The sequence below is a fragment of the Catharus ustulatus genome, chromosome 8 (genome assembly GCF_009819885.2).
Source record: "Catharus ustulatus isolate bCatUst1 chromosome 8, bCatUst1.pri.v2, whole genome shotgun sequence".
Classification (NCBI taxonomy): Eukaryota; Metazoa; Chordata; class Aves; order Passeriformes; family Turdidae; genus Catharus; species Catharus ustulatus.
In genome coordinates, this window is record NC_046228.1 from 31,321,367 (window position 1) to 31,332,993 (window position 11,627).

Genomic DNA, 11,627 nt, shown 5'->3' on the forward strand with positions numbered 1-11,627 from the left:
TGAAATGAATGGAAAACAGTGATTTCCCGCCTAGCGTAACAACAAAAATCATGAAAAGGTGTGTTTCCTTTCAATTGAGACCATTCCAATTGTAGGGGAAAGTGGGATCCTCTCCAGTTCAAACACAGTTACCGAAAAGAACTTTTGGCCCTTCATTTTAAATCCCTTTTCTTCTCGTAACCCCCGCTTTAATTACTTTTTTATATATTTTGGGAGGGGAGAGGGTGGACTCGCACCGGGCAGTGACTGGAGTCACTTCTCCCTCCTCCCTCCGCACCCCAGTTCCTGCTGCACGCTGCCCAGTGCTGGGCAGTTCCCTCCCAGTTCCCTCGCACTATCCCTCTGCCTGCCAAGCACCGGCACGGATGGGGAGAGCACTGCCAAGGAGCTGGGAGCGCTGCACCTTCCCAGTGCTCCTCATCCCCCTCCCAGTGCTCCTCCTTCTTCACTCCCGCTGCTTCCACTCGCCCTCCCAGTTCCCTCCTAGCATTCCCTGTGCTCCCAGTTCCCTCCCAGTGTTCCCAGCATCTCTTCCAGCGCTCCCACCGACGGCAAAACCCTGCAGGATAACTCAACTGCCTTGGCAAGAACAAACAGAGCAATCAAGTAGAGATGTTGCAAAATGTGTCAGTTTGTCTGTATGATGTTCAACCCAATGAATGTAGTAAAAATTTTCTGGCCTTCCCAAAATGGTCTATAAGCACATGTAGCTCCCAGTCCATTCGGATTCTGCTCTCCAGTCAGTGCCCCCGTCTCTCTCTCAATCGTCCATAATCGATGCTCCCGTGTCAGGAGAAGGACCGGCCCCACTGGCGGCGATGGGCGAGCCCCAGAACTGATCCTGACGGTGACAGAACCGCGTCTGGGCCACAATCACCTGTCCTGCTGTGCCGTGACAGGTGAGCCGGGAACTGAACTGTGGGACAGGACATGTCCGAGGAGAGAGATGGGAATAAAACCCTGCCCGCTCTTCTGGGCAAGCACGGCTCCCCCATCCTAAAGCACAACCTGAAGCCACTTTTACCATGGTGCTCACACATGTTGTCCCTTCTTCTATTGCTACCCTTGCCTCTGGGACAAGGTCAGCATTCAGCTCTCTCATCTGGCTGCTACGGGACACGAGCAGGCAATGCGTGTGCTCCCAGCCTGCAGGGGGATTTTTGGAGCACTGGAAAAGCAGGAGCAGTCTCAGGCTGTATCCTGTGCGGATGCCGCCGGCCCCTGCCCCGCTCTGACTCTCCCTGCCCGCCTGACCTGTGCCCAAGGGGTGTCCGCAACTGTCTGGGGTTACAATACAGGGTGTGATAAAAGGTATCTGTTCTATCACCCTCTGTTGAGGGTGGGGGCAGTGATCCTTATCTCCATGGGAGATATTCTGCTAATGGGCCATCCATTGAAACCAGGCAGGGCATTGTTCTTTATCTTTTCACAACCCATCCTTCCTCCAGCCAGTCATTTTCTGCTAATGGCCATTGAGTCCCACTGTGTGACTGATAAAATTACTGCATCCCATTGGAAGTTGCTCCAGCCAGGGGGAAGAGCTCAACATTTCTTACCAAGATAAAACAGAGGTTTTGGGACACTAAGGGAGCCCCTTTCTCCACTGGACTCCAGAGGAAAACCGGATTTCTCCACATCACCACTGGACCTCCAGAGGGAAACTGCACCTTGTACAGGAGCACTGCTCCAACTGAGCCACATCTGTCACTGCAGGAGGATGCAGCCACCATTTAATGGGACTGCTACCAACACCCTGCCTGACGGGGTGTCAGGTTGTACTCTGACTGTGTCAGGGCTTGGAGTTTGTTTCTTTGTTGCACTGTATTTCTACTTTGATTTTCCTGTTATTCTTAATTCCCATATCTTTGACTGAAAGCCTCTTGATTTCAAAATTATAATAATTTGGAGGGAGGGTGTTTACATTCTCCATTTCAAAGAGAAGCTCCTGCCTTTCTCAAGCAGACACCTGTCCTCCAAACTAAAACAGCAACTTTTTGTTCTTTGTCCATATATAAGCCACACCTGATTATAAACCGCACTTTGGGTTCGGACCAAAATTTTAGTCAAAATGGTGCGGCTTATAATTGTGAAACTAATGTCGTCGTTTCAGTGTTAATTATCTCCCCTGGTCAAACACAAACCCTTTCCAAGGTTCCACCACTAACTGCTCATTATCCTTGTCTAAATTAAAAAACCTCTGTTAACCCCATTTTCCCAGAACAGATTTGTCTGAGTCTGCAGTCCATCTCACCTCTCAGCAGTCTAAATTCCTTGAAATTTAGCAGAACCTTCTTCACAATTTCCAGCACTTGTTGTCCCTCTCTAATCCCTGTCCAGCTGCCAGTGCTCTCCATGAACTGTTGACAAAGTAAATTATACAGTACCAGTGGCGGCCAACTGATTAATTGCTGAATGAAAAAGAACTCAGAAAAATTAAGAAGCTGATTTGGACCTGGCAGATCTGCATTGTTGGTGTCTGTAAACCAAGAATTTCTATGTATTTTATTTCAAATTTATCTTGAACTAAAGTTATCATATTTAGAATAGACTTTTCTTTCCATGTGAAAGCAGCATGCTGCACGCCTCCTAGCAACATTTTCAGTGAAAAAACCCTAAACTGTTCAGGTTGGACTCACATACAGATACTGCTGGCATGATACCAACATTTGCAATTCAGAAAATGACCAATTATGGAAATGCTTTCACTCTAAGAACTGATATTTCACTGAGGAAGTTATGCACAACTTCAAAAAAAAAATCAGTAATCAAGTTGTATTTCTGTTTTTATTGAAATAAATTTTAAAAATACTTCTGGCCAATATTTACACATTTGATCCAATTGCTCTTCAAATCCTTGTGTTAATAAGGAACAGGCTCTTACAGTAATGGTCAGAAGTTCTTACAATGCAGCACTGTACTTCTGGGAAGGATTCAGTGTCTGTCCAACATTTAACCAGCATTCCCAAATCCAGGAGACTCTTCCTGTACTGTGGTATTTCCCCACCTCCCCCTGAAGGCAGCAGCATATTCAGAACAAGAACTGCTTCCCAGGTATTGAAACCACTCAGCATTGTGTAAAAGAACATTTTGGAAAGGTGGCAAATTGAATCACTGATTGGAAAAATGGAAGAGAACCTTTTGTAATAAGAGTTTTGTTAAAGTCACAACATCATTTTTCAGTTTCCTGAAAATGTGTTAGCACTGGGAAATTCTCCTTTCCATCCAAGACAGTGTCCAAACAGAAGCTTTTGCAGGTAAACTCACTTTGCTGAAATGACACATAATGAACAGAATGCTCAACATTAAAACCTTTGGCCTCTTCTTCCACATCCTGCTCGTCTGTCTGTGCTTCGTTTCCCCACCAGCCATGTCCTGTCCAAAGTCTCTCACTGCACTGCTCAGCTGCTGGAGCCAGTGAGATCTGTGTTCTCAGGTAAAGTCACCCCCATGCTCTGTAAAATGTTCGAGGTGGGTCCTGCCAGGCCAGCCTGGGCACTGTAGGACTCCAGCAGGTTTGCCACCAGGTTCATGTCCACATCCACGGGTGCCAGCTCAGCATCCTCAGCTCCAGAACCAGGGCCAGCACTCTCAGATGTGGCTGCTTCAACAGAACCTGCCTGCAGAAAGCACAAGGAGAAAGATTTGACAAATTGCATGAGCAGATTTAAGGGAAAAAAGAAGGGAAGCCACAAGAGAAAAGAAACAACAATTCTGCATCCAGCAAATTACATTCCAGAGTCTTGACAAACAGGAATTCAGCCACCAAATGCTCATGCCAGCTAAAAATCATCACTGTCCTTTACCCAGATGAAGTTCCAAGTGAAGGACAGAAAGTGTTGCTGAGTCCTGGCTCAGTTCCCATGGGAGTAAACTACTACAGGAACTCAAAAGTCAAGCTGCAGCTGCTTGCCCTACTACTGAAAACAGGGAAATTAAATTAAGTCTTGGAAAAGATGTGCAAATTCAAAGCTGATGGAAATTTTAGCTTGAAAAAAGTGTATTATGGTGCAACTACAGCACACTTTGTTTGCATGGGAGAAGGTTCTGAGCACCTTACTCAGAATGGCTACTTCCAGCACATTTCCTCTCTGGAAATTACTGCTACAAATCAGAGCTCAAGGCACACTCACCCCTCTCTTCTGGGTGGTGAAACTTTTTCCAATGTTGGTCTGTGCCAGCTCTCGGTCCATCTCATTCATGTACGACTTGAGACTGCCCACAAGCTCCTCAGGAGTCACCTTCTGCTCCTGCCTTGGATTTCCAGCATCCAGGTCTTCATCATCCCCATCTGAGAAATCAAACTCCTCCTCCTCATCCAGATCATCAGAATCCAGCTCCTCCGAGTCTGCTCCTGGGTATTATTTTGTGTCAGTACAACAGCAAAGAAATCAGTGCCAGGATTTGTTTTAAATAAAGAAGCAATCTCACCTAAAATTCTGTCCAGGGCTTTTGTAAAAGAATCCACATCAAAGGTAACATGGGATTCATCAGATGACCTGAAATATAAAAATATTTTTAAATAATAAAGCTTTTCTGCTAGTATAAGCCTGACAGAGGCACAAGCCATATTGATTTCTCTCAAGTCAGGACTGAAGTGGGGACATTTGAACATAGAAGTCCTCAGAATTTTGAAGCCTCTATGGATCAGAAAAGCAACAATGAGTGCAGGAATTTCTGGAATGACCGAGAAGAATTTTGAAGGCCACAAAACCAAACTGAGGGACAGGGAGCAGCTCAGCTTGCAGCACTTTAACCTGCACCAGTGTCAGAGTGGTACCAAGCTGATTTCAAGCAGGTGAATCTTCACTGCTATGGGTTTGCTTCAGGCCCCTGCTCAGCAGGACACCTTCAAACTCTGATCCTCTGCATCACAGAATCAGCCACAGGGCTGCAGCAGAGTGCAACATTCTACACCAGACCCCAAATTCCAAGTGCTACTACCATGGCATTTCTGCTCCCTCATGCGTGGACACCTTGGACACAAAGGCCTTCATGCTCTCAGCAACCGCTTCCAAGTCATATTTTTGCTCTTCCTCATTTGTGGAAGGAATGGTCTCACTTCTTGCCTCCTTCAGCATCTGATCCAGAGCATCTGGTGTAATATCCAGCCAGCTGTCATCTGAAAGAACACAGGACAGATCTGTTATTCTGCACTAACCTGCTGGCTCACAGGGCCCAAACCAGCTGACTGACAGGACTCCAACCATTCTGGGGCTCATTTTTGCATTTAAGTTTTTGTGCTGATCCTGGGTCACACACAGCATAAGGCAGAGAGAGGCTGAGAAGAAGAGAGTGGAGATTTCACTTCACTACTTCAAAAGTCTGTTTTGCAGAGCTCAAACTAAGAGATGCCACTCTAGTCCTTTGGCCACTAAGTGGAAGAAGAAAGGCTTACTCTGAAAAGGGAGAGCCAATCCAGTATCTAGTCTTAATGAAGGTTGGCTTCATGACTAATGACTGGCTTTCTCTTCACAGCTGTCAACATTCCCACAAATAATCATCTGTAATAGGAACAATTCCCCCCAGCCAGCTCACCATCCTCTGGAGGCAGACAAGCTGCTTCTCTCTCAAATTCCTCCAAATCAATGGATGTTGTCTGTAGCAGTGTCAGGATTTCATCACCTGGGCTCACTTCAACAGAGCTAGAAAAAACAAAATCAATTTACTGAAATGGATTCAATGGGATCACATGATCTGCATTCAGGTCTTCATTCAAATTCTTCATTTTTCCTTCTGTGCAAGCACATCAAAAAGGGAAGTGAATCTGGAGGAAGTACCAGAGTACTACACAGAGTATTGGCCGTAAGAGGACACATTCAGTCCCTGAAATTCCCAGCTGATGGCTCCAAAGCCCATTTGTCATGGCTCTTTTTCTTTACATTTATTTTGCCTTGGTAAATATTAAGATTGCCAGATCCCAAACAGCACAGACTGCTTTTCCACAAAGTTTTTATACACTTTCTGCAATCAACCAAGTAAATAATACTTTTCATTCACCTCTTAACCCACTTGGAAGAGCTCAGCATTTCACAAAACTGAGATGAAGAGTTACTCTAGCAAGAACTTCTCCTAGTAGAGTACTCTAGAGGAATTAGCACCTGTATGTCCATGCCACAGCATCCATGTTAAATGTACCATGGAGAAAAGGTTTTTTGTAAGAAGGATTTTAAAGGTCAGGTAAAGGATTTGTAGGCAGGGTATGCGATACTCATGAATTTCAAGTAGTTCTTACCTTTCTGGCACATCAACAGATTGCTGGAAGTGATCTTCTGCCATGTGCAGCAGTTCCAGGTACTTTGCAGATCCTTCCATTTCTCCCTATGTAATGCAAGTCACAGGCATGAATCAAAAAAATTCTCCTTCCCCTTCCTCTTCACAGTCAAGCTTCCTAAGGATGCCTGTCACACAGAAATGCTGAGAACCAAAACAAATAAAACCTCTTTGCCCTGTATATTTGTACTGTATTCAGTAAAGGGGTATTTTTATATTTGAAGTATATTGAAGTATATTAACCTAAGAATTTCTATAGAGTTGTCCAATTTTATAACCTTCAAATAAGTAGTTAATTTATGCCCAACTTATTAACTTCAAGTAAGTAGTCAAAGCTATCTTTAAAAAAAACACCACAAAACCTCACCAAAACCCCCAGAACCCACAAAAACCACACACACATAAAAATTACACTTGCGTGGGCCCAAACAGATCTATGGTGTTATGTACTAGTCTTGAAGAAATTAATTCTAGAGGTGTGGAAATGAAATGCAAACCAGCGAAATCACTTACACCTCACACAATCACATGGTGGTTTTTTTCATTCAAGTGCATTTCTCCCCTTTCTTTAGATGAATGAAAAAATCCCCAAATCTTGCTTTTTCGTTTTTAATTTCCAAAATAAATTACTTTCAAAGGGGAACAAAGTGCACATGTCCTCTTTGAAGACATTAATTCATTTGACACAGAGATAAGGATTCAGATTCTTGCTCCACTGCAACTCCTTACACAAGTTCAAGTGCTAAAATCTATTTTCCCTGGAATGTTTAAAGGCCACAGACACACTGCTTCACCTTGAAATAATCTTTTTCCTTCAAGCTCCTGAGGAATCTTTCCCACAGAGGACCACTTAACACATTTCTCTTGGCATCAGGAGCTACTTTACTGCTCTTGGAGCACAGAATTTCAAAGCCGTGAGCCTGCATACAAAAGATGGAACAAGAAGATGTTCTTAAGGGGAGATGGACTCTGCTCACGTTTTTCTGGAGAAGAAAACAACTTCCAGACAAAGACTCATTCCCTGGATATAGATAAAGCAAGTACAAAATGCACCCAAAATCATTACCAGTTTCATGCCCAGCTCGTAGGCTCTGTACTGAGGATGAGATGGGGCGGGCAGGGTGTATCCACTGCGTCTGTCTGCAACAAACTTCTGCTGCACCAGCTGTGCGTATAAACACCGAGTGAAAGTCACCTGGAACAGCCAGAGCAGAAAACACTCCCTGCAGCGTGACTGTGCTGTGGACAGGCATCCAGCTCCCACCAGGCTCATTGAAGCATATTTGAAGGCACACATATCACAGGCAATACCTGAGACTGCATCCAAAATACATCCTGGATACTGTTCTTGATTACAGTAATTTCACGGTTATAAGCCGCACTGAGTATAAGCTGCACTTCTGGGTGTTGGCAACTTTTCATTCTTTGTCCATACATAAGCCACACCTGATTATTAGCGGCACATTACAATACAGAGTGTGATAAAAGGTATCTATTCTATCACCATCTGTTGAGGGTGGGGACAGTGATCCTGATCTCCACAGGAGATATTCTGCTAATGGGCCATCCACTGAAACCAGGCAGGGCATTGTTCTTTATCTTTTCACAACCCATCCTTCCTCCAGCCAGTCATTTTCTGCTAATGGCCATTGAGTCCCACTGTGGGACTGATAAAATCACTCCATCCCATTGGGAGTTGCTCCAGCCAGGGGGAAGACCCCAACATTTCTTACCAAGATAAAAACAGAAGTTTTGGGACACTAAGGGAGCCCCTTTCTCCACTGGACTTGAGGAAAACCAGATTTCTCCACATCACCACTGGACCTCCAGAGGGAAACTGCACCTTGTACAGGAGCACTGCTCCAACTGAATCACATCTGTCACTGCAGGAGGATGCAGCCACCATGGAATGGGACTGCTACCAACACCCTGCCTGACGGGGTGTCAGGCTGTACTCTGACTTTGTCAGGGTTTGGAGTTTGTTTCTTTGTAGCACTGTATTTCTATTTTAATTTCCCTAGTAAAGAACTGTTATTCCTAATTCCCATATGTTTGCTTGAAAAGCCCTTGATTTCAAAATTATAATAATTTGGAGGGAGGGGGTTTACATTCTCCATTTCAAAGAGAAGTTCCTGCCTTTCTCAGCAGACACCTGTCCTCCAAACTAAAACAGCAACTTTTCGTTCTTTGTCCATATATAAGCCGCACCTGATTATAAACCGCACTTTGGGTTCGGACCAAAATTTTAGTCAGAATGGTGCGGCTTATAATTGTGAAATTACTGTAAGGGACGAGGCTTTAGAAGAGCACTTACCACAGTCATCACAGGCTCTAGAAGAGCACTTACCACAGTCATCACAGGCTCTAGAAGAGCACAGCACTCACCAGGGTGATCAGAGGCTTTAGAGAGCACTTACCAAGGTCATCACACGCTGGTCAGCAGGGAAGGTTCTGAAGGGGCGCCGACAGGCCCGTAAATCACCCGGATCCCGCAGGTAGAACGCCTGCACTGCCGCAGCCACCAGGGACGGGCGCTGCCTCAGCACGGCCACGATGCCAGGCGGGAGGTAGCAGTGGGCTCGGTGCAGTGAGGCCTGGATCTTCTCAGGATACCTGAGCAGCAACAGAAGTGTAATGCAAGTTAAACCACGTCTTTTTTTCTCACTTTAATATTTACCTGAATCATGGGTCAGAAGATTATTCTGGAGTTAAAACTTGGTCAATCTAATGCCAAGAATGTCTGTTTCTATAATGCATTTATATAAATGTACATGGCTAATAAAACTGAATCCCCCACATGGGTAAGATGAGTCCCTGTGAACTTAACCAACAAATCCTCTTCACCGTGCTCTGTAAAAGTTAGGCTGCCACAATCCTTGTAAAAAATAAAGTACAGGGCTGAACACAGTTGTGACAAGCTGAAGCTCTGATAATTCTGCTAATTCTACAGTTTAGGTCAAATCCTCTTTTTCCACCTGCACAGGGTTCCCTAAAAAAATCATGGGACTTTCTAATTTTTCAGTTTAGGAAGGATGTGAAAGAAAAGTAACTCTTGTCATTGTCAGGTGTGGAATTAGAGCAGTGAACCAGTTTCAGATCCCCCAGATCACCGCCTACAGGACGCTGATCCCCCTCTTTCCAAGAGTGCCACAGAAAAACCTCCAGCTGCTGGTTTCTAAACAGAAAGTGTTATCTCATCTATTGGGGAAATGTTTAAACTGCAGAGAGCACAGAACCAAACCCCACCATTGCAGAGGATCCTAACAAAGCTCTCACATACCCATCGATGCGTTTGTACACCGCCGCTCTGATGGGCTCTGCAGCCAGGAACTCCTCGGAGCGGGTGGATAACAGTGCCAACGCCTCTGGGATCGTGGGACAGGGAGCAGAGAGGTCCCAGTCCTGCTCTGAAGTCTCTGACAGCGGAATAATGTGCAACTCTCCTTTGTAAAAGAACACCTGGCAGAGAGGAATGCTCTCATCACACAGGGTGAGAACAGTCACACACACAGAGTGATGGGAAATTTCATTTCATATACAAAGGCATTTGTTTAAACACAGTGAATATAAAGCACAAATAGAGAACCAATACAGGAAGCAGCACAGGTTTTTTAAAAATGTTATTGAGATGCCAGAGACCACGATCCAACTAGTAAAAACTCCCATTTTAACTGCAGTAAGTTCCACCAAATATATTGTTTCCTTAAAAACAATAGTCAAGTCTCTCTTCAACTAGAGAAGTGCTTCAGAAGAATCAGCATAACCTAACTGCTTTAGAACTTCACAGGGATTAAAAAGCATTATTTCAGATGCTACATGTGGCCTCTTCTGGTTCCTGATCCTAAGAAAAGCCCTGAATGTAGCATTCTCAACCCCCTCACTCTGTCTGCTCCCTCAAACAAAAGGGAAATATGAGCCTGATAGTCCAGGTAGACACACTTGCAATCGATTTTTGTGCTGTGTTCCATGTCTTTTACAAATCTTAGAATAAGGGAAAAATAATTAATTTTTTTCTAATGAGAAGTTAATTATTTCCATTTTAATCTCAGGTAGATACAGGAGTGCTCCTGAAAGGAGCAACAGTAAGGGACAGACAGCACTCTGGATTTTCAGAGGCAGTCAGATCACTTGGGTAAAGGTACAAGAAAAAACTCCAGCTGCTACAAAAGGCCACTGTGGCCCCCTTGCAAACTGTTTTCAGGATGAGTTTTACTCACCCTGTTTTCACTGTTCTCAGGATTCAGCCACTTGGGGAGAAAATCAGCTGCTTCTATCAAGAGAAACTCTCCATCGTTGTCATCAATCCTGGCCAAGGAGAATTCGGTTTCTTAGCAGGAAAAGCCTTGCAGAGCACAACAACACACTTCTGAATCCACGTCTGCTGGGGTTTTTTTTAATATTCATAGAACCACAGAAAGGCTTAGGTTAGAAGGGACCATAAAGATCATGTGGTTCCATCTCCTCTGCCATAGGCACACCTTCCACTAGCCCAGGCTGCTCAAAAACCCATCCAACATGGCCTTGGACACTTCAAATGTGTACGGGATGGGAAAATACCTACAAGGATGGGGAATATTAAGACAGGACCTTCAGATCATGGGCACTGTCCCTTCGCACCCCTCCCAAAAAAGCACCGCAGCAGGACCCGCCTTACCTGGCTGCCAGCCCCGGGAACTCCCTGGTGATCTCCCGGACCAGGTACACAATGAACCACTCATCCTCCACGTTATCCCCGAACAGGGTGGTGCCGCCGATGTGCGCCGGGGTCTCGCCTGGACGGGGCACAGAGACGAGAGGCGGCTCAGCAACCCCATGCACAAAACCGGATTGTCCACAGGGTGCGGAGTCTCCCTCCCTGCTGACAAAATCTTGTGTGGTGTGCTCTGGGATGATCCTGCTGCAGCAGGGTCGTGGCACCGGCTGCCTCAGTGGGGGCCTTTCTGAGCCGACCCACGCTGTGACACTGTGAGGCCGCCGGGTTCCTGCTCGGCCTCCCCCACACGGTCCCGCCGGGTCCCCCTCACAAGCCCTCGGTTCCCGGCCGCCGGGTCCCCCTCCCATCTGCCGGCTCCCGGCCGCCGGGTGCCCCTCACACGTCCCCTCCGGGCGCTCCTCCCGCCGTGCCCCCCGGCCCTGTCCCGGCTCACCGCAGCGCGGCACGTAGCGCAGGCGGAACGGCTGCCGCTGCCACACGTAGGAGGCCAGGAGCGGGGCGAAGCGCACCAGGGCCACCTCGGCGCAGCGCCGCAGCAGCGCCTCGCCGCCCGGGCCCGCCGCCGCGAACAGGCGGTAGCGCACGGCGTCCTCGGGCAGCGCCGGCCGCCGCAGCGCCTCCATCGCGCCGGGGCCGCGCCCCG

General features: G+C 46.4%; 1 protein-coding gene across 1 annotated transcript; it reads right to left on the reverse strand.

Moving 5' to 3' along the window:
• Positions 1 to 2,765: 2,765 nt before the first annotated feature.
• Positions 2,766 to 11,626, reverse strand: ECD (ecdysoneless cell cycle regulator). Its single transcript, XM_033065958.1, has 13 exons — positions 11,418 to 11,626; positions 10,925 to 11,042; positions 10,488 to 10,575; positions 9,551 to 9,729; positions 8,688 to 8,883; positions 7,337 to 7,465; positions 7,065 to 7,190; positions 6,233 to 6,318; positions 5,536 to 5,642; positions 4,942 to 5,119; positions 4,429 to 4,496; positions 4,131 to 4,351; positions 2,766 to 3,617 (listed from the first exon to the last, which is right to left on the reverse strand). Exons 1-13 carry the CDS (start codon positions 11,605 to 11,607, stop codon positions 3,399 to 3,401), a joined length of 1,905 nt encoding a protein of 634 aa, XP_032921849.1. The 5' UTR covers positions 11,608 to 11,626; the 3' UTR covers positions 2,766 to 3,398.
• Position 11,627: the final 1 nt, after the last annotated feature.

What these genes read in the sequence shown, in the direction of transcription:
- ECD (XM_033065958.1), bottom strand. Translation starts at nt 11,607, where the DNA reads ATGGAGGCGCTGCGGCGGCCGGCGCTGCCCGAGGACGCCGTGCGCTAC. An exon ending in GAGGGAGCAGAAATGCCATG is followed by an intron (nt 4,497 to 4,941) that starts GTAGTAGCACTT and finishes TTTATATTTCAG; the next exon opens with GTCATCTGATGAATCCCATG. An exon ending in TCACCACCCAGAAGAGAGGG is followed by an intron (nt 3,618 to 4,130) that starts GTGAGTGTGCCT and finishes TGCTTTCTGCAG; the next exon opens with GCAGGTTCTGTTGAAGCAGC.